The sequence below is a fragment of the Sciurus vulgaris genome (genome assembly GCF_902686455.1).
Source record: "Sciurus vulgaris genome assembly, chromosome: 8".
NCBI classification, from domain to species: domain Eukaryota; kingdom Metazoa; phylum Chordata; class Mammalia; order Rodentia; family Sciuridae; genus Sciurus; species Sciurus vulgaris.
This window is the reverse complement of record NC_136468.1, coordinates 50,873,562-50,896,903: the sequence shown is the minus strand read 5'-3', so window position 1 is coordinate 50,896,903 and position 23,342 is coordinate 50,873,562. Positions and strand designations below refer to the sequence as shown.

Sequence of the window (23,342 nt, the reverse complement as noted above, 5' to 3'; positions counted from 1 at the left end):
CCTTTACCAGAAGATACAAATGAATCATTGAGTAATTGGTAATAGGATAATGAGACAGCTATCAGGGAACAAATAAATTCATACTGTATTCTACATACCCAAATGTTTCTAGTAGTTCAAAGATTTAAATGTTTCTTTAAAAAAAATTACCAGAAAACAACATAGACTTGGAGTGGGAAAATCTTTCTGATTCAAAATCAGTAAACAATAGAAAAAGATGTAATTTCATACTGGAATGCTCATATTTTTGGCATTGTCTGCTAATTATGGAATATTAAGTAAAGGAAATTTTCTTTAAAATGGGAAACAGCTTTTAATGTCAGCTGTTCTTTTTAGAGATCTTACAAACATTCCAGTTTCAAAACCAGTTTATCACTATTTGTTTTATTATTTAAAACATTCTCTTGATATTTTTAATGATTACTTCATAAAATATTGTGATTTTCATTTTGATTAATACCTAGAAGCAATAATTTAAAACTATCCCAACATCTTTCCATAATGCAGATATGATAGCCAAAGGAAACATGAGAAAGAGGGCATATCTTTGAGATGTTTTGTTTCTGGTCACACAGGCAGGATTTTTTAATCATTACAAACTGGTTGACTAAAAAGCAGAACAGTATTTGCATATTAACATAGGGAAATGTTTTGCATATATGTTTTCTTTTGAAGTGCAAGTATGACTTTTGCTGGATTTGCCTAGAGGAATGGAAAAAACATAGCTCTTCCACTGGAGGTTATTACAGATGTACTCGCTATGAAGTCATTCAGCATGTGGAGGAGCAATCCAAGGAAATGACTGTGGAGGTAAAGAGAACTAATTAAGCCCAGACCTTTGTATTTTTGTATGAGCCACTTAAACCATGGGAAGTATTTTGCATTTCTTCTGTTCCTGTCTTTATCTTTTTTTTCCCCCCCTTTGGTCTACCAAGAATTGAACCCAGAAATGCTTTACCACTGAGCCACATCTCAGCCCTTTTGGTTTTGTGAGGCAAGGTCTCGCTAAGTTACTTATATCCTTGCTGATTTGTTGAGGCTGACCTCAAATTTGCAGTCCTTCTGCCTTGGCCTCCAGAGCCCCTGGAATTACAAGGGCCCACCACCACGCCCAGCTCCTATCTTCATCTTAATGAGGCATTAAATTGAATACACTTTGGAGGAGGCTTTAGTTAAAATAGTTTTCTACAAACTTGAGAGTTTTTTTTAAGCTTTCCCTTTTTGATGTTGATGAAAGTATGAAAAGCCCAGTCTCAACCTGCTTATGTAAAGACTTAAAAATAATTTTCATATAATAGCAACAATACAGTATTACATTATAGCATACAGTGTCTTAGTCTGCTCATATGCCAAAGACCAGGGTAGCTTAAACAATAGAAATTTATTTCTCACAATTCTGGAGGCTTTGAAGACCAAGATCAAGGTTCTAGCTGACTGGTTCTAAGTGAGGATTCTCATCTTGGTTTGCATACAGCCAGCTACCTTCTTACTTGTGTTCTCATGTTGTCTAGGAAAAAGAATGAGAGTACTCTGGTGTCCCTTTTCTTCTAGGAACACCAACCCTAACACACTAGATTCCCACACTAATGACCTTATTTAACAAAAATCACCTCAATAGGTACCTTCTCCAGAAACAGTCACATTAGGTTAAGACTTCCACCATAAGAATTTCAGTGGGACACAAATCAGTCTCCGACAATAAACAATAAGACATTGAAGATGTGGAGTTATGGGTCTAGCAATTTGTTATAGAGAATACCAATATAGACTTCGTTCTGAGAGCCCTTAAAATGTATTATTATTTTTTCTTAGCAAAATAACCAACAAATATGTATGCATTACTACTGATTACTATTAATAAATTTTAAATAATCCCTCCAAAACCAACTTTAATAATTAGTAGTTTTTATAAAAGTCATTTATGGACTTTTGTTTCCTAGGCTGAGAAAAAACACAAACGATTTCAGGAACTTGACAGATTTATGCACTATTATACAAGATTTAAAAACCATGAGCATAGTTATCAGGTATGTCTCAAATCATTTCAAATGAGTTGAACTGCACTGTTGTAAATAAACAAAGATGGTTTAAAGTATTTATTTTGTTCCTTTAGTTAGAACAACGCCTTCTTAAAACAGCCAAAGAAAAGATGGAGCAATTGAGTAGAGCGCTCAAAGAAAGTAAGTTCTAAATGTTTATGTGATAATTTAATATAAAATATCCTTCCATGCTAATTCAGTTCACTGGTAAGAGATTAGGCCTCTAAAGGAAGGCATTATATTCATTAGCTCACCTGTGTCCTCTTATTTTCTGAGAAAGAGACATAAGGATGAGTGCATCCTAACAGATTATACCTCTTGTGATGAGATTTTCCACCTGGCAACTAGTCTGCTTCTCTTAATGCAACCTATGCTATTACCAGACAAAAACACATCATGGCTTTGATTATATTGTGCCTTTGCTGATGCTCTCCAGTGTTGGGGAAAGTGATGGATTCTAGTAAAGGGCATCCCTGACCTAGTCAATGGAAGCGACATATACATGCTACCCAAATATCATGAAACTGAACATCCTAAAATTCTTGAGAAAATTTAGCAGAGTGCCTAATGGCACTTTAAAATCAAAGTTTGGAGAGAAATACTTTATTGGCAAGTAATGAAATTGAGGTCAAAAGCAAAGCCATAAGAAGAACTAATAAGTCCTAAGTTAAAAGTTATAAAAGAGCATTCCTAAATGTGGATTGAGTGCCGATTGCATCATTAGAACATAATATCCCACAATGACCATACAGTACAGGTTCTGGTATGTTTTTTTAAAAAGTCATATCTTAAAAATAGTCCTAGCTTACATATGAAAGACATTTAAGCCTAAAAATGTGATCATTATATTTGTATTTGTTCCAGTTTATAAAATAATGAGTACTAACAACCTTTTCTGTGAAAATGATTCCCTAATAAGACAGTAACCATAAGGTAAATAAATTAGAGTGGGGGGGAATGTGTCAATAGCAGCTTATTCTCCTTGTTAATTATTAGTTTGTAGATATTATTAATGATATAAATATATCACACTAATATCAAGCTCTGAAAATATTGCCCACAGTAAAATAATTATCACAGGGTACATAGTTCTTTAGCAGAGATTTTTGTCTGTTATGTCATTAATGTATCCCTCTTGCCTAGAACCATGCCAGATACATAGTAAACAATAAATATTTGCAACATTTGGAGGTTCTAAGCAGCATATAATGAGCAAGGAGGGAGGTGTGTTTAGTTTAGTTTAGTTTAGTTTAGTTTAGTTTGTTGCATGGTAGTTCAGATACCTACACTAGGGACTAGGCAGGTGTATATCTGTTTGTGAACATACAGATATAATTGAAATCTAAAGGCATGCAGAATAATCTGGTTTTCAGCAATACTTATTCATTTAGATTCTTTTTTTTTCTTTATTTTTTGGACCTTTATTTTATTTATTCATATGTGGTGCTGAGAGTCAAACCCAGTTTCTCACACATGCCAGGCAAGCACTTTACCACTGAGCCATAACCCCAGCCCTATTCATTATTAAACTATTCTGTAGTTTAATTTGTTTATTTGTAGTTAAAGAAAAAACTAGAATGCTATAAAGATATTTTTGCCTTATTAAGGCAATTTCTTCTTCCCTCCTCTTCACGCTTCCTTTTTTTTCCCAGGTGCTTTTTATTTACTAGGGTTAGTTATACATTTGTTCCTCAGATTGCAATATCTTTTTTCCTGTGTTGTTTTTGCAGAGGGATGATTATAATTAGACATTTTTTTAAACAAGCAAGTAACTTAGCAAAGGCATTTGTTCTAATTCATAAACATCAAAGTTTTCCTAGAGGTAATCTGAAAAATTTAGTAAAACTTTGAACCTAAAGCTATGTTTCTTTACCAATAGGTTAAGAATAGAATCCAGGATGAGTGTGTGCATGCTTCATGCTCCTGGGCTGCTCTGGATGTTCTTCACTAACAAACACATGCATGTCACATATTAATATTTTTGTAGGTTTTTAGTCTAGTTCAAATAAGTATCATACAACTACTTCAGTTTCTTCTTAGGGATTTTTTTTTAAGAAAAAATAGTTATTTGGTTGATTTTATGATAAAATAATTTGCAAAACAATCTTCACTGTGCCTTAATTACTTTATAGCTGAAGGAGGCTGTCCAGATACCACTTTCATTGAAGATGCAGTTCATGTGCTCTTAAAAACTCGGCGTATTCTCAAGTGTTCTTATCCATATGGATTTTTCTTAGAACCTAAAAGCACAAAGAAAGAAATTTTTGAACTAATGCAAGTAAGATATCCTTTTAAATTATATTTGAAATGATAGCAGTTATTATGAAAGCAAATTTTCTCCTTTTTCAACCACTTAAGTTGTAACTAATTTAGGTGTCACTAGTAAAGCAATTGTTTTTGTTTTTAAATTGGTTTATGAATAAAGAAAAACTTACCAATAATAAACTGAAATTTTCTTTGTTTAAATTTGTCACTGCGGGTTTGAATGAGTCCTGAACTATGCTAGCATTTGTTTCTTTGTTTTAAACTGGATTAGGTTGAAATCTGGCCTGTTTCTAGTTATGTAAATAGGATACAAAGTCTTTTCAAAGATGAAGCAAACCACATTATATTCTAGATTAGAAGGCTACTATTTACTGGTTTAAAGTTGTTTTTAGAGTACAACTCAAAAAGTTGCAATTTTTAAGAGAATGGTGAATTGCTGCCTATACTGAGGAGAAAATTAATAAATGTTAAATGTTATGCCCAACTATTAGAAGAAATATTTAATTCGAGTAAAGCAGTTCATGATTTAGTCCTCAGAAATGGCCTAGGATTTAAGAAAATGCTTCTTACCCAGTTATGGCTTGTGCATTTCACAAAGTTGTGCTAAATAAATGTGTGCTACATTTTTCCACCAAAAATAGTATGCAATAAACATCTTCAGTTAAAAAAAAGTTACAGAATTTAAATAGCAAAAATACCTTTAAAACTGCCCTTACTCATTTATATCTTGTATTGCTTTCAAGGGTCAATATTTATTTTCTCCATAAAACCTTCAAGGCCTAACCCCAAATGACAATAGTCTTGCCTTGCCTCAAATTCCTTCAGCCTTTATATGTAGCATCATGGCATCTTGTATGTGATTGTACAGTGCCTTGAAGTGTACTACACATTTCATGTAGACAAGTTACAAATTCTTTGTAAATAGTTTCTATGTTCAGTGACTTTGTAATTTGTACCAATTACATTGCTATAAATACCTATCAGAGTGCCATTTTCCTGAATTTAAGGGGATCCTTTCTCTTTCATAACCTGGAAATATGTACAAAGTAGAAAATTCACTAAATAGGAAATTATTTCAAAATTTGAATTACTTTCTGACTTCAATAGAGTGGAATTTAGCTGAGAGACCAGATCAACTCTGGATTTGGTATTTACCAACATTTTGGCCTATAATCTTTTTTTTTTTTTTTTTTCTCCTCATGCTATAGACAGACCTAGAAATGGTCACTGAAGACCTTGCCCAAAAAGTCAACAGGCCTTATCTTCGCACACCTCGACACAAGATCATCAAGGCCGCGTGCCTTGTACAGCAGAAGAGGCAAGAATTCCTGGCATCTGTGGCTCGTGGAGTTGCCCCAGCAGACTCACCAGAAGCTCCAAGGCGCAGGTAAAAAGGATGTACACTGTAGAAACCAACTAGCTCAAGTCACAAATGCCAGCAGTTGTATTTTTTTATCCAACTAGGGTTCATATTCCTGGAAGTTAAATACACCTAAAATATGGATAGCCGATAAAAGTATGTTACCTTCTTTTTGGTGATATTTTTTTTATCAGTACTATTTTTATTTTATTTTGCATTTCTTTTTTGGTTTTTGTTTTTTTTTTTTTTTTTTTTATTTGTAGTTCCTCAAACTAATTTGGCTAGGTTAATTTCACATTTCAGGTGAACTCACAATTCATAGAGTACTCTAATTCATCCCAAGTGTATAATATATGTAGTGATATGATGAGTCACAGACATAATGTAGAATTTGGAAACTGCCAGCTTGTTATGGTCATATTTTTGTGTAAGAACTTATAAAGAAATGAGAAATCTGCTAATAGTAAAGTTATTTAAGTGATCCAAATTTATCCCTTAAAAGAGCAGTCATTTTGGTTGTTTCATTTCAGATACTATACAACTTCTGCCACTGCAAAGTGAAGCGTATTTTATTATTCATAATGATTATAAGCACTACTTATAAAGTAAAAATAGAAACTGTTGTAAAAATATTTTGTTATAACATGGTGATTTTTATTTTTTTCATTATTTCGCACTGAGCAGACAAACTTGGAATTTGGAAAAAATGATGAGTGTCATTTTAATTGCATTTTAATAGTCGATCTACTTTGGTTAAGCAAATTCTTAGTAGAAAATGTAAAGTAATGTTCAAAGGGCAAGGGTCTGGTGGTATGTACTTTGTAGTACTGACAATAAATCAAATGGTATGTCTAATTTCTTTGTAGCTTTGCTGGTGGAACATGGGATTGGGAATATTTAGGATTTGCATCACCTGAGGTAATTGTTTTGTGGGGGTTTTTGGTGTTCTCTCTTTTTTTTTTTTTTTTTTTTTTTTTTTTCCTTAGCACAACCCTGCTTGCATTTGCACCCTCATCTATTCTAAATCCTGTTGAGGTTATCAGCAGTGCTTTCTCTTTATTTTGTAACAAAAATGCTTCAGCATAACCTACATTTAGTACTTCAGGGTACTAGAGTATCATCACATTATTAAATGTATCCCCCTTTTATTGTTCTTAATTCTTAAATAGAACTTAAGCAAATTTACAACATAAATTTTTTGGAAGCTATCTTCTAATTTGTTAATAGAGGTAAATTTTACTTATTAGAAATGTGTTTCTAGTTGTAATATTATTTTAGTCTGAATCTATTAAAAACCTAAATGAATGGTGTATTTTTTATGTTACTGTAGCAATCTGAGAATTAATTCATAATCAGTTGCTAAAGTGGAAAATTTTGCAGTGATAATGTTCATATTAAAATATGCTTTGGGCCGGGATTGGAGCTCAGTGGTAGAGTGCTTGCCTAGCATGTGTAAGGCACTGGGTTCAAGATTCTCAGCACCACATAAAAATAAATAAAATAAAGGTCCATTGACAACTAAAAAACTATTTAAAAAAAAATGCTTTGCTTAGTTGCTTTCTGCTTCCCTTTAAGACTTTCTCACTCTTCTTATTCGTGTTTTTGGTTCTTGTTATTGAAAAGTCATTTTAAACTACAGAAGGTCTAAAATACTTAACACTATAACTCGCAGTTGTAGTGGCAAATAAAAATAAGGCAGAGTGAAAATCTTAATCACAGATATTTTGTGAGATTTAAATTGCCAATGTCACTTTTAAATCTGATTTTTAAATGGTTTTAGCAGTTCTCTGCTTCTCTTTTCTTTGCTCCTTATAACAATATACCATTTGATCCTTGCATCATAGTTCTTGAACTTATTCTTGAAAAGAGGCAGGACAAACGATGAAACCTTTGTGTATCATTTATAGTCTATTTGTTTTCTGAAATTGAAAAGCAGTGAAAGTGATTATTATTCAGAATATTATTCAGAAATGACTATGGCTTATTTAAATCAGATACTTTCTCTTTTCAGCTGCTGAGGATACTTGCAATCACCTGTAGCCTTTTGTATTAGTAGATATCTCTAAGAAAATATTGACTTGAGAAAACAGTGCTTAGAGGGCATATGGAAATTTTAAATTCTCTTTAATTGTAAAAAAATTAACATACTAATGAAATAGTCATTGGAAACAAATTATGAACCTTTTTCTTTACCTGCTTCTGGATTTATTATTTCTATGTTATAATATGATTATAGCTTTGGGAATATTGTGGGAAATTTCCACCTAAACGGAGGAATAGACAAGCTTTATTTATTTAAAAAAAAAAAAAAAAAGAGTGAACACAATTAAGCAGAAATAAAACCTTTATCAGTGTTCACAATTCTGTTTATATTATCTTCAAACTTCTGACTCTGACAATAACTTTAGGAATTCTGAAATATTTGGCCTGCTAATATGACTATTACTTAAATTTATTTTATATGAATTAATAAATTATACAAAAATTATTTAATTTACTTTTGCTTTTTTTTAGTCTTTGGCATGTTGAAATACCAAACTTTTGTGTAAATTTTACACCAAATCCAAAGAATTACCACACACTGAGACTTTCAGATTCTGCATGTGACTATCTGGTAGCTGCCAAAGTTATATTTTTAAGAGTTATCTCTTTTTCTTAGGACTAGGGGGTTGGATAATTTTACCAAACTCCAATAGACTTTTAGGTTAGATTTATATTTTTTCAGTGAAGTTAATTCCATCTTATTTTCTTTACATTAAATTGTATGAAGCTGGGTGCATTGTTGCACACCTGTAATCCCAGCAACCCAGGAAGCTGAGGCAGGATTGCAAATTTGAGGCCAGTCTCTTCAACTTAATGAGACCCTATCTCAAAATAAAATATAAAAAGGGTTGTGGTGTAGCTCAGTGGTAAAGCACCCCAGTTTCAATCCTCAGTACTATTAAAAAAAAAAAAAAAAAAAAAAAAAAAAAAAAACAGATAAAAATAAATAACAAATAAATTGCATGAGTCCATGATGGGCACAAGTATTTATTTTATGCCACTTTACAGGCAGTGGAACTTTGTGGAAAGAGCATAGTCTTAAAGCCTGAGAAACATCTGAGTTCAGGTTCTAGTTCTCTCACTTACTAGATTTTAGTATGTTCTCTTCCTTAACTTCTCATCTTTAAAATATAAGCAGTGATATTTACCCCATCAAGTTCTAGAAGAATTAAAGACTCAAGGCACTGACAAAATTGGTGTCCAATAAATGGTTGCTCTTATTATTCAAAACAGCAAACTTCTGGCAGCCTTTTTTCCTATAATCCTAGAACTTTTTAATCTTCTGTGACCTAACACTATCAAACCATTTGGAGCATCCTGACTAAAGCCTTTTCATGTATTTTCTCAAAGATCTTAGGATTCCTTGGAAATTTTTAGATCATTTTATGAGAGCAATTTTTTAAACCTGTTACATCTTGAGAAAATGTAATTTGAGATTTTTCTTTCAGAACAGTATTATTATCAAGTCTACAAAGTAAGCAGATTCTCTCCAAATATAAACCTTTAATTGAGATTAAAAATTTCACACCATTTTTGTCTAAGAAATGTGATGGTCTTCTGTGGTCCATAGAGCCATGATGACATAATAAATAATCTAGTTTGAGACCATGGGCCTCCAGAAGTAGAAATGATGCCCACCTCACCCAGAAATTTTAAAGAGCCTAAGTAATCCCTCAGTGTACTTTCAGTCATTGGTTTCTAATTTAGTAGCGTGTGTGTGTGTGTGTGTGTGTGTGTGTGTGTAGTTTAGCATTTTTATTTTTATCATTGTCCCCCACCCCTATTGCACAGTCACTTTTTAAAAACTAGACCTCCAGGGAGAGTCTAACTTAGTAAAATGGTTGTGGTTTTAGTTATAATATATAACAGGACCCACCAAAATCATCAGGCATATGAAGTAACACTCAGTTATAATATAGCACTGAGGCTTGCAAGTATTCCCAATTTATCTAGGTAATGGTGATGACTTGGAAAAATTTATTTTTCATTTTGCCTATTCCATTTCTTTGGCATGGCAAAACTTGAAGTTTCTTTTTCTAAAGCCAAGTGATTTTATAATATGTGTATAAAATCACACATTTTTCCCCTGGGAAAAAGTATGTTGTTTATTTTATTTGCATTAAAAACTGCATGCTCTCCTGTATTTTATAACCTTTGGTTTATGCAGGAATATGCTGAATTTCAGTATCGGAGGAGACACAGACAGCAGCGCCGTCGAGGAGATGTGCACAGTCTGCTCAGTAATCCTCCAGACCCTGATGAGCCAAGCGAAAGCACTTTAGGTAAGCTCTTGGGTTGAGCATGGTTCAGTATCTTAATTCTCCTTAATTTATTTTTTAAAACTAGCTGTTGTCAGTACTTTGGGTTTGTAGTTTAGATACACAGTAAATGTTAAGATACTTCTGTTGTCATGGAATACAGAAAACCATGAAGGTTAGGAACGTGTGGAGTTGGACAGACCTAGGTTTATGACACCATCACTGCCATAAACTAGATGTATAACTACAGTCAAGTTACTTAACCACTCTAAGCTTCAGTTTCCTCATCTAAAGAAGCAATAATAGTACCAGCTCATAGGCTCATTCTTAGCATTAGATAATGCATGTAAAGTACTTCAGTACCTCCTAAGCACTAAGTAAATTGTAGCTGTCAGTATTGTTACTGTGTTTATGGAGTATTTTTCTCCTATTATTCTTCATTCTCCCAGAGACATTCTTTTTAAGAGAATTATTTTAATTATTCAACTTTTAAATGTTGAATTATTAATTAAAATCTTCAAACTATAACATCAGGATCATTGTGACTAAAGATTGGTTTCTTCAGGCTATTGGAATTCCCAAGTCATTTTTAAAAATCTGAAAATGAAAATACCCTTATTGCTATTACTTAGGAAAAATAAAAGAAAAATGGATAGTAGCTTTTGAATGTATGAAGAAAACCATAAGTACTCAAGCAAAAGTTGTAAAAAGTCATGGTCTTGAAGTCACAGTATTAGATATATTGTTGCTTGTGGACAACAAATACGACTGAGAAATCCCAGAAAGATTCAATAAACATGTGAATACAGTTTTTCATTTCACTGAAAGAGCAGTTCCCAATTTAAATAAGAAGGTGTATGGAAAAAAGGAATAAATCTTACCTATCACTAAATTGCCTGTGGCACCAATTGCTTTGAAACAGATATTCCAGAGGGTGGCAGTGGCCGCAGGCCTGGAGCATCTGTGGTAAGTTCTGCATCTATGAGTGTGCTGCACAGCTCTTCCCTGCGTGACTATACCCCTGCCAGTCGCTCTGAAAACCAAGACTCTCTTCAGGTAGCCTTGCTGGGCAGCTTCAATTGCCCTTTTGCTCCTTCTATGTTTAGTATGATTTCCTGCTTTTACTTTTACAACTTTCCTATTTCTTACTTCCATTGTGAAATCTTTGTTTCAAAGATGTGCTACAGGACTGGAGTTGTGGCTCAGTGGTAGAGCACTTGCCTGGCATGTGTGAGGCACTGGGTTTGATACTCAGCACCACATATAAATAAATGAATAAAATAAAAGGTCTATCAGCATCTAAAAATATAAAAATAAAGATGAACTACAGAAAAAAAATTACTCAATTTTTGATTATTCTTAGATATTTTTCCCCTTGGCATGGACAAGGAGATAGTTATAAGATTTGAATAGAAAAAAAATAATTTGTATACATGTATTAGTAATATTAATTATCTGTTTGGTAAAGGGAAAGTGGTAAATCTGATTGAGCTGAATTACTTTTCCTTTAGCAGTTTTTAAAAATGGTTTTATTTTCTATTGTCTCAGGCTCTGAGTTCCTTGGATGAAGATGATCCCAACATACTTCTTGCAATACAGTTGTCACTGCAAGAATCTGGGCTGACCATTGATGAAGAAACTAGAGACTTCCTCAGTAATGAAGCATCCCTAGGAGCTATAGGCACTTCTTTACCTTCCAGGCTGGACTCTGTCCCCAGGAATACAGATAGCCCTCGTGCTGCGTTGAGCAGCTCTGAGCTGTTGGAACTTGGTGACAGCCTCATGAGACTAGGAGCAGCAAGTGACCCATTTTCAACTGACACCTTGAATTCACACCCCCTCAGTGAGGCAAGAAGTGATTTTTGCGCTTCATCCAGTGACCCTGACTCAGCTGGCCAGGACCCCAATGTTAGTGACAATCTTCTTGGTAATATTATGGCGTGGTTTCATGACATGAACCCTCAGAGCATTGCCCTGATTCCTCCAGCCACTACAGAAATCAGTGCAGATTCTCAGCTCCCCTGTGTCAAAGATGGGTCAGAAGGTGTGAGGGATATGGAACTAATGCCACCAGAAGATTCAGTATTTGAAGATGCTGGTGTCAGCGAAGGTAGAGGAACCCAGATAGAAGAAAATCCTCTGGAAGAAAATATTCTGGCTGGAGAAGCATCATCTCAAGGTGATGATAGTAGTCATGAGGCCGCCAACAAAGGTGATGGTTCAGATGTTTCAAGTCAGACACCTCAAACCTCAAGTGAATGGCTTGAACAAGTACATTTAGTGTGAACTGCACGTATCTGGGCTTCAAATGTATTGCAAGTATAGATGGTATGCTAGGTGGAGGAAGCTTTATAAAGTCTGATCCACTTAATTCCAACTCAGTTATAAACCACTGATGTTAGGATGGAATACAAAGGAGTTCCCTTGAATGGTAGCTTCATTTTCGATTTTAACCTTACAGGGAATTTCTTTTGTATTTAATTGGATCGCTTTTCCCCATTTTGCTGACAAAAAGAATGGCAGGAGAGCAAGAGAAACATAATGGAATAAATAGATTGTATTCTACATGCTAAGAAAATGCAGTGCTCTGTTTAGCCTGGAGTAGTTGGCAATATTTGACTTGAACATGGAAATCAAAGGCTTACTCCCTAATCTTTGGGTGGCTTTCCTTTAAAAAGAAAGTTTTCTTCATTTTAGAAGTTAATTTTGGACAGATCTGATAACATGTATGTCCTCAATCTTTTTGTGCTCTTTGATAGCTTCCTTCCTCCCTTTTTGTCTGAGCAATGTGAATTGAGATATCCACAGCTTCTTTAGTGCTGCATCTACCACAGTGTAATTAGTTTTAATTTTCACATGAATCAGAGATTTCTTCTCATGTCTATTTACAGTCCAGTTGTGCCAAACTCTGACTTGTGCGCTAACAAGGTGTTGAGGTGTGCAGCATCCTAGTGTGCTCCAGGGCAGTGTCAGCATTCTTGGGAGTAAAAGGTGCCACTTGGTAGCAATGATATTCCAGAATCTCATGGGCTTTTGTTGCCATGGAGACTGCATTTAAATAAATGTAGCCTGTAGCTTAAGTTAACTAAACCTAATGCTGCTGTTAAAAACAGTTTATTTTAATATTAAAATACAGTTGATTAGCAACAGCGGTGCTGTATTTTAAGAGACACTTTATTGGAAGTGCAATCATAGTTCTTTGTTTTCACAATTTTACAGTGCATTCTAATTACTAATGGGTGCAATTACTTTTAATGGTGTTTTATAAAATAGAAAAAAGTGAAGTTTTCATGAGTTATAGTAAATCCCACAATTATTAAAAAATTCAATAATACATCCTGCGCAACATGTTACCGTGCCTTTGCCTAACCTAAATGGATAGTTGCCAGTTAAATAAGTCAGTAATTCAGATTTCAATGTCTCTTCTGAAGTAACTATGCTATGAATTGCAAAGACCTCCATGAAACCACCCATGGCCTTGCCTTTACAGTAAATATAACAACTAAATGTTCAGTTCGTTTGCCTAAATAGCAAATGCTGACATGTGTTTGTTCTCTTGCACAATACTCATTTGCTGTGTGATTACTGTTTAGTATTGAAAAAATCAACTTCCTAGTTATCAGTGTCTTACTGTGAAGAAAATACTGGTCTTAGTTGTAATTAAGATACAATGGTACAGTGTGTAATTAAAACTAGAGTAAACTGTTGGAATGGCTGTTTTACTTACGTATTATCAAAACTAGCATAACATAAGCAAAATAGATTCGTGCAACACTCCATTTAATGTTTGCTAGGTTGTTACCAGAAATCTACAGGAACAAAAATTTCTGTACTGAGTTTGTATAGGCAAGTCTTAGGCCCAGTAAAAGGTTGTATTAGTATTGGTATTCATGTGAGTTGTGATTATGGTTTTTGATTACTTGTTTTTTCCAATCCCTGCTTTTGAAATTTTCTTGTACTTTGAATTCATATGGCTAGGACATTAAAATATAAAGTATTTAAAGTTCCCCAGGGTCTTTACTATATGGAAATTGCTCTTATGCTATGGATATCAAGGGTCCACATTAGTTTTTATTTCTCCAGTTATCAGAAGTATTGATATCAATCCCTATTAAAATTAGTGGGGGAGAATGTTAACTTTATCTACAGTGTATTACTGTATATTAAACTGAAATAGTCCATTAAAGGATTTTTTTACAAATTTATTTTGGATTAAAAATATTAACATGAACTTTTTAGACCAAGTTGCAATTTTTCCAGTAGAAAGAGTTCGCATCACGTTGAGGTGTCTTGCACAACTGCGGTGAGGTAAGGAGTGCTCTGTGTGAAGGTAGAGTTCATGGTGGGTTCTGGTTTCTTTGCACCTTGTGCAGTATCCTTTGTTTTCTGTGCTGGTCTCTCCTGAGCATGAAAAGTGATCATTATCCAATTTGTATTTCCTTGGTACATATTTTAAAAACAACACAGTCATTGACTTTACAATTCAGTAATAAAGTTTGGCAAAGCCTATTTTGTAAACAAGTTAATTTTATAATGTAAAAGAAATTAATCTAATCTTGACTTGTTATTTGCACTTTCATAGTCTATACTTGATACATTCCCACTTTATATACAGTAGGATTCTACAAACGTGTAGATGTTTGGCCAAATGAATGCTGTTAATAATATGTAAAATTCTTTGATTAAACATTTATTACTTAAACTACTTCCATTTTGTCTCATTACATTATAAACTTCGTTTTACGCAGGTCAGGAAGCTTAATTTTCTTGAAATTAAATCCCCTCTAATATAGTGGGATTAATTTGGTTCTAACATGTAATTGATTAGTGTCTAATATTTTTACACTTACTGAGCATTTTGTATCTAAGAGAGAAACCCAGTAACATTGTATGATGTGTTAAAACATAACCTAAATGCTCATTTTATTTTCATCACTGTAGCTTTAAGAGAAAAAAATTATGCTTTTTCTGTAAAATCTCTAATAGAAGCACTGAGAAATATAGAACTATAAGCCATGTTTTTAAAAATTGCTTAGGAAAGGAAAAAATTATGCCATATGAATAAAAAGACCTGCTTCTCCATCAAAATAAAAAAGATTATTTTTATTCCTTCTGAGATACCAAAACAACCCATGGCTTATGACCTTCAGTGCACACACGTAAGTTCTAGGCCACCAGCTGGTGTTTCGTGGGGTCCGCCATTGATTATCACTTAACAGTCATGTTTTATTTATGTATTTCGATGTGTGGATCTGAAACTTAGCTCCCAATGTCCATATGCTGAATTATTCCTTAAATGTTAATTGTAGTCATTGATCTCATTTTCATTCTCTTTTTACTCCTAAATATTTGTCACTTAACCTTTTATGAATTAAAATCTGAGACTTGTTGCGGTTTGGTTGTAATTTTGAAACAGTTACAGTTAGTGTATCTCTAAAGAGTAAAATCTTGGAATGTAAATATTAAACCATAATGTAAATTTGGGGATTTTTAAAAAGCTGAAATAATTTCATAGGTAAAAAATTGTCATGTGCTCAACCACCAAGTGATAATTTCATCTCAGCATTGCGCCAAGGGGGTAATTACTGAATCTCCTTAGCAACACTGTATTGTTGTCTCATCAGTTCTTATGACCTTCTCATAAGAATAGATTTCTCTCTAGAAAGATAGAGTGACTTTTTCTAGACTGTATTTTATAATAGTCCTTATTTTAGGAACTAGTAGTAGTACTGTACTTAGATAAAGGTGGCCCAGAAAAGTTTCCTACAGCTCTCAGTTACAATTTCAATGACATTAGGTTGGCAAACTAAACAGTCTTTTGAAGGAATTATTCATTGGTCTTTGAAACTAACTGGACAGTATTCTTGATCAGGCTATCATCTGTCATCTCTTAGCCACTGCACAACTATATATATATATATATATATATATATATATCCTGCTCTGTGTGCCAAGACTGCAAGGCCCAGACAACAATTTTGCTTGGGCCATCTCAGTATTTATATAACTAGTAACCCTGAGGACAGTGAGCAGGCAGAACTGCTTGCTATAAAAGTGGTGGCTTCCTCATGCTGCTTGACTTGACTCAGGCCCTGTAGACATCCAGGCCCATTGTGTTGCCCTATGGAGCTGGAGACATGGACAACTGATAAATGTGATGATGTGTATTCTGCATGCTGTGCCATGAGTGATAAAAAGTCCTTTGCCTCTGACGTAGGAGTCTTGTGTCTTTTGTCAACATAAATGAGACAGTAACAGGCAAACTGGACCCTGGAGTTTTGGCAACAAGGATGGAATGCTGGCAGAGACAAGGGTTTTTTTTTTTTTTTTTAAAGAAATCATGGACCATGGAAATGTAACCATGGCATTATAAGACTCCCAGGGACCTGGTAGTGAAGACTCTTACCCAAGTGACGGGTATGGGGTGAGGATGGGGAGACTTAATGGTTCCCACTGTTCTACCTGTTAATGAATAGGGATTGAACTAATGTTTAGAGACTTAGTGACCAGAGATATTATTGAAATAAGCAGTCTAAACGTTGCCTTGATTGTGACTGTGGCAGGCAGAGAATGGTATGTTTTCATGTCAACTGGTCAGCAATTTTGTGTCTCCAGCTGAAAGGTAATATGGCTATGACCTGTGAGTCGAGGAGTCTCCAAACATAAAATGGTCTCCACAATAAAACCTTGGTATTTGAGAGCTCTGGGTGGGCTGAAAAGATTAGAAAATCATTGGGTTGAGCCATAAGCTGTGGTTGCGCCATTCAAATGCAAAGCCCAAATGTGCAAAGCAGGCCACAGGTACAATGACCCTGACCTCTGCCACCGCTGACTTAGTCAACAAGGAGAACAAGGCTGTGGGCACAGAAATGACAGTAGGTGCCAAGACTGTGTTTTGGGTGAAGTGCGGCAATGTGCAAGGGGGGAAAAAGCTCTAGGGCCCTGGTTCTCTGGATGCTGACAGGGAACATTGCTGCCGTGGGAAAGTAGTTGTCGGTGTACAGGCACTGACCATGGAGCTGAAGAAGAAAAACAGTGACACTCGCAGCCTATTCCACCACCCGGGTCTCCCCATCATTTGCCATCTGTCATTCTTGCCATGTAGCAGCTCACACACATCTTCAGCTTCTTGGTCTGTTCCTGTAGTAGAAATGGGTTTGGGGTATGCTCCCCAATGGGGAAAGGAAACTAAAGGGGCCTGGTGGGTGGGGTCCTCTGGGAGGTTCAATCTAATGTAGCTTCCAAATCTGAGTGAATTAAAGGAATTAGCATGTTCTATACCTGCACTTAATCTGTCTCATAATGTCAGTGGTATTCTTCTTTTCAGAGATTGCCACATGAAGAGATGTGGTAGTGGGGTATGTAAATCGCTCCTCCCCTGTCTTCTTATCCCCTTCCTACTGGTCCAGCAGAAACAATATAGAAATCAGGAGAAAGGGAAATCGCTGCTTTAATTAAGGATCTGGGCGCACATTGGTAGCTGGGGGCTTCTGTAACCCCAGCAACCCTGGAGGCTGAGACAGGAGAATCACAATTTCAAGGCCTAACAATTTAGCAAGACTGTCTCAAAATAAAAAGGACTGGTGATGTAGCTCAGTAGTAAAGCACCCCTGAGTTCAATCCCCAGTACCTCTCCCCGCCTCATAAAAGACCCACAGGAAGAGAGGAGAGGAGGAAAGATGTATATACTGGAGAATAAAACTCCCAATTGTATTATGGGAATACATATTTGAATATTTGTGAAATATGAATATTTCACAATGAATCCCACTATTATGTGTAATTTTAATGTGCCAATAAAAATGAATTTTAAAAAATAATGACTGGGTTAGGACTCAGGCCTTTTCCTAGCACAACATCGCCACTTGCCTGGCATTTTGAAAAGTGCAGCTATTGACCTACTTCTAAGCTCTTGAAACTGAATGCCAAGCCTATGGAAACTGACTTGCTGGTCTGACATCTTGACTTTGGGATAGATCAGCTTGAATTGGAGAATTCAACGAGATGAAAGAGTTCAACAGAATATTTGGAATATTTGAGAGTACAGGTAGCGTGGCCCTACCTATACTGTCTCCATTCTACTAAAAATGGATAACTACCCCTTTGAATGAAATTCTGTTCCCAGTTCCACTGCCTGAAGCAAAGCCAATAGCTTAGTGGGGATCCCAGTTCACAAAATAACTAAGCTTAGTTCAATCACTTGTCAGCAATTTCTGCCAAATCCTGGCAAGAATCTTTTTACTTTTTTACTAGCTATAGGTAATTCTAAAATATATGGAAAGACAAAGGAATGGGAATAATGAAAACAACTTTGAAAAATGAAAATGGTAGGAGTCATTCTATTCCATTTCAAAAGTACAATAATCAAGACTATATAATATTGATGGAAGGATAGAAAAAAATCAGTGGGATGAGATATAGAACCAGAAATAGCCCTACACAAATATTTTCAATTGATTATGATAAAGTTTACAAAGGGGAAAATACAGGCTTTTTCAACAAACAAAAGTTTTCTAGAACTTTTGGTATAAGGTAGGCAAAAATATGAACTTCTGCCTAAACCTCTTATGCAGAACTTTAAATGGATTATATATTTAAATGTTATATAAAACAATATGGGTTATAGATTTATAGACAAAGTATACATCTTTTAGAAAGAAACTTCAGAATCCAGGCTGGTAAAGAATTTTTAGACTTGACACCAAAAACAATATATTTAAAAATTAATAAATTGAACTTCATCAAAATGTAAAACTTTTTGTTCTGTAAGAGACCCGATGAAGAAAATGAAAGACAAGCTACAGCCTCGGAGAAAATACTTGCAAACTGCATATCTGACAACTCATCCAAGGTGTAAAAAGAACTCTCAAAACTAAACAGTAAAAAGACAAACAATCCAATAAGATGAACAAAAAACATGAAGAGACTTCATCAAAGAAGGAAAACGACTAACACATGGAAAGGTTTGATATCCATCTGGAAGATGCAAATTAAAATCACAGTAAGACACCACACACCTATCAGAATGACTAAAACATTAGTGCTATCAAGGATACAGAGAGGGCTGGGGAGATAGCTCAGCTGGTAGAGTGCTTGCCTCGCAAGCACAAGGCCCTGAGTTCAATCCCCAGTACTGCAAAAAAAAAAAAAAAAAAAAGGATACAGAGAAACCGGACTGTTCATAAATTGTTGATAGATGGTGCAGCCACCCTGGAAAATAATCTGAAAACAAAAGAATATACTTACCATATGATCCAACACTTGCATTTATGGGCATTTATCACAGGAAAATGAAACATGTTCACATGAAAACCTGTACATGATTGTTCATAGCTGCTTTATTTGTAATAGTCCAAGATCAGAATCCACCCACATGTCCTACAGTGGATGAGTGGTTAACTGATAAATCTGTGCAATAAGAGCGAACTATTGATTTCACTTGGTTGAATCTCAGGGACATAATACTGAGTGAAGAAAAAAAAAAAAAAAAAGCCAATCTCAAAACTGTCACATTCTGTATTATTCCATTTATATTGTATTTTTAAAATAGAAAATAGAGATGGAAACAAATCCATGATGGTTGGGGCCTGTTTTGATACTATGGGTAATGAAGAGATAATTATTGGGGGGAACTGGGTGAAGGGTACACAGGATCTCTCTATAATCTTAACAACTTCCTGTGAGTTTATAAATTGTTTCAAAATTTAGAAATTAAAAGATGGAATGTCAGCTTTGGCCTATAGGCTATAGTTTGCTGATGGCCTGCTTTAGGACAAAAAGCAAATATCTTAGTACCTAATGAGTGTCAATATAGCTATAACTTGGGAACCATTGAAGAAGATGTCTTCAGCAGTTGATTCATATGTTTCAAAAACTTTAAGCATGATGCTGAAACTGCCAACATTTATTTTCTGTAGTAATGTCAAATATATGCTGCCGCATTTTGTTGACCTTTTAGCCTATGTGTTCCAAGTGATTTTAAAAAGAACTTGACTATGCACTGGCCTTTACTATGAGCAGTTTTACCATAATCCCTTTATGTATGGACCGATGTGCTCATCAACTATGCCTAGAACTAGATGAGAATTTGGGGTGGTATAAAAAACAAAAGGTAAAAGTAAATTATAGGTTAAAAAATAGATTATAATGCCTATATTTGTGGGTATTATAGAATATATAACCCAAAGACTTCTGTGAATTCTCCTCTGGCCAGTAATCTTCCAGTATGCTTTTGTGGCCTTCTTGAGTTGATTTACAGAGGTGCTATACATTACTGGATTTTGGGACGCTTCTAGTATGTTTAAATTATGGACTCTATTCTCAAAGATGAATTTCTTTTATTGAGAGCAAATCATTCTGGAAGCTGTATGTTGCTTAGAGCCTGTACTAAATGCACAAGTCAAAAACTGTCACAGAAGCATTAGGCCTTTTTTTAATCAAGTCACTGTTCCTACTGGCACATACAGTAGGCTCCCCCAGTAGGCTGTGCGCGGTTGGGAACATTGCTGAGATAGCAGAAATGCCTGGTGCTGTGCTGGGACAGCAGAAGCTCAAGAAATCAAGTATCCTGTTATGTGCCGAAGGTTTTCTTGATATCCAAGAGAATATGCAAACATCAAGCTTTCCAATTGCATTTACTTTCTTGAATGAAATTAATCCACTGTGACCTCAGTACCAAAGTCTTTGGCAGATGTGTACACAGTAATGTTTGTTTAGATGTCTAGACCCAGGAGCTTTGGAGGATGCTACAGAATTTTTTTCTGTGTGGCTTTAAAGTCCCTTTTCTACTTGCTCATGTTTCAGAATTGAATTCCAAATTCCAAAACTTTTTCAGTGATAGTAATGACAGACTGCAAAACACAATATGAAACTCTACTAGAGTCCCCTTCTGAGAGTTGCTATAACCAGAAAATAGTAAAATAGGGTGAATTTGAAACAACAGGTAAGAAAAAGATAGGTGCCTGAGACTGTGAATAGTGCTTGCACTTACTCAAATATCTGAGATTTGTAGATTCAGTTAAATCACAGTCTTACTTTCAATACTGTTAATAGAGGAGGAAGGAGTGATTACAGACTTCTCTGGCTGACTTTTGTGTACACAGTCCAGCGCAACTAGATCAAACCTCCAGTCGTAAGCCCTGCCCTCAGCCTTTCCAAGGCCATCCCTTCTCCTATCCCTACTCATTTTGATTTTTCCCAGATTTCTAGCCTTCATTTTCTTCTACCTTCAAACATGCTCAATTTTTTTTCCCTGTCCTGAAAAATCAAGCAACAAAAGCACAACCTTCACCTGCCGCTGCTCTTTCTCCCCTCCCTGGAGGTGAACCTGGCAGACATTTCTCAGGGTGCTGACCTTTTGTTTCACATCAACCATTCCTGCCCTGAAATCTGGACTCCTTCGGGTCTGGTCATGGCCAAATCCACTGGCCTTGTTCTTAGTTTTATTGTGCTTGACCTTTTGGCAATAGAAAGCCTCAGGTACTCTTAAGGGCCTGGAACACCATAGCTCTAAATGATTGCTGTGCTGCTCTAACACCTCCCAAAAGCCTTGCTGTTATGCTCTCACTATTCCCATGTTTTAGTGATGGACACCCTTTTTCTTCCTTCCACTTGTGAATCATCGGCATCCCACCACTGGTTCTTTGGGCTCTTCTTCCTTTTTGTTCATTGCTGGCAGTTGCATCTGGTCTTGCAGCCTCAGTTCTTACCAGACTCTGATGGCCTCCTAATTTTGTCTCTCTGACCCTGAGCCCCTGCTTCCAAAACTTAGCCAAGTTAACATTCCCTCTGTTTCTACATTTTGAAATTATTTTTCACTTTGCCTCACAACTCCCCAAGCCATTTCCTCCTTTCTAAAGATGGTCTTATTTTAGTGACGATTACCCACAGTAAAAATGAGGACATCCCTAAAGTCCCCTGCGCTGCAGATCCACCCTATCAGACATGAGTGAACTTGCCTGTTGTCTGGATCACACATGATTAGTTCATTCTACCCTGGCTGACCCCCTAGTACTGTTGTTAGTTCCTTAACCTAGGTTATTGCTGTAGCCCTTGTATCACCCCCTTCCTTTCCAATAGCTCCTTCTCTGCCTTAACCCACCACTATGACCAGGCTCATTCCCCCAAAGCAGTGCCTTCACAGGGCACTGTATTCAAAACCTGATGTAATACCATAATGCCTGAAATCCTCAGGCTTTGAGGATTACTTGAGGTCTTCTTCTGATACCACCATCCTCTACACGAATCTTTCTCTGTAGCTCCTCCCCAGACCTCCTGAAGTCGATCAGGAGCGGACCTGCTCAGTGCCTTTGTTCATTCCACAGCCTTGACGTGCTCTTCCTGCTGAGGGGAGCTGGCCCAGGACTTGGAACTAAAAATTGGTGAAGCAGGGATCAGATGTAGGTTCATTTGAATGGATTTGAAAGTGTAATCTTTTACATCTGAATGAAAAAAAAAAAATCAAGTATCTCATCCCAGTGATCTGTGAGAATCCAGAAGAAATGTCAAGATCTGTATATCCTGTGACCTTCTGGAACATAAACTGGCTGTATTTATAAATATATAATTCAACCCAAAGGTTATGGACTTCTTGTTGTTTAATAAACACAGAGCTTGAATTTTGCAAGATAAAAACTTTGGGAGATTTGTTGCACAACAGTGTACTGGACTGTATACTTAAAATGGATAAGGAAGTCAATTTTATGTATATTTTATCACAATTAAACATAAAAATTCAGTTTAAAACAGGACTTAATAGGAAGCCAGTTGTCCCACACAATCAGAGGAAGTGGTCTCTGAGTCAAGCCCAGAAGTACAGGCATAATGGCGACAGAGCAGCTACGCTCTGTCCTGAGCCCTTCGTGGACAGTAACTTGGTTCCTCTTTCAATTCTACTTGTAGATATTACTGTCTCCAGTCTTACTGGAGTCCAGGATAAAGGCAGAGTTCTTTGATTTTTTGCTTATTTTTTGGAACTGGCGATTGCACCCAGGAGTGCTTTACCATGAGCTACATCCTCCTCTTGTCTTTTTTTTTTTTTTATTTATTTAGAGACAGAGTCTCACTAAGTTGCTTAGGACCTCACTAAATTGTTGAGGTTGGCCTCAAACTTGCAATTCTCCTATCTCTGCCTCCCAAGTGTCTGGGATTACAAACCTGTGTCACTGTACCTGGCTTTTTGGTTTATCTTACTATTAAAAAATATAAGATGCATTGCTGGGTGCAGTGGTACATGCCTGTAATCCCAGCAACATGAGAAGCTGAGGCAGGGACATCACAAGTTTGAGGCCAGTCTCAGCAACTTAGCAAGACCCTGTCTCTAAAAGAGCAGGGTTTGGGGCGGCTAGGGGTATAGCTCACTGATAGAGCATCCCTGGG

General features: G+C 35.8%; 1 protein-coding gene across 6 annotated transcripts in view; it reads left to right on the top strand.

The window, feature by feature from the left end:
* ANKIB1 (ankyrin repeat and IBR domain containing 1) overlaps nucleotides 1–14,667 on the top strand; it is a 161,945-nt gene extending 147,278 nt beyond the window's left edge. For 4 of the 6 annotated variants that reach the window (XM_079152082.1, XM_079152081.1, XM_079152085.1 and 1 more), the window contains 9 exons: nucleotides 676–810; nucleotides 1,941–2,027; nucleotides 2,114–2,180; nucleotides 4,172–4,317; nucleotides 5,513–5,691; nucleotides 6,531–6,582; nucleotides 9,875–9,989; nucleotides 10,888–11,021; nucleotides 11,514–14,667. In XM_079152082.1, coding sequence (XP_079008208.1) covers nucleotides 676–810; nucleotides 1,941–2,027; nucleotides 2,114–2,180; nucleotides 4,172–4,317; nucleotides 5,513–5,691; nucleotides 6,531–6,582; nucleotides 9,875–9,989; nucleotides 10,888–11,021; nucleotides 11,514–12,251 — 1,653 coding nt within the window. In that variant the 3' untranslated portion in view covers nucleotides 12,252–14,667. The remainder of the gene's footprint in view (nucleotides 1–675; nucleotides 811–1,940; nucleotides 2,028–2,113; nucleotides 2,181–4,171; nucleotides 4,318–5,512; nucleotides 5,692–6,530; nucleotides 6,583–9,874; nucleotides 9,990–10,887; nucleotides 11,022–11,513) is intronic. The other 2 variants (XM_079152083.1, XM_079152084.1) reach the window with 2 other exon arrangements.
* The last annotated feature ends 8,675 nt before the right edge of the window (nucleotides 14,668–23,342 follow it).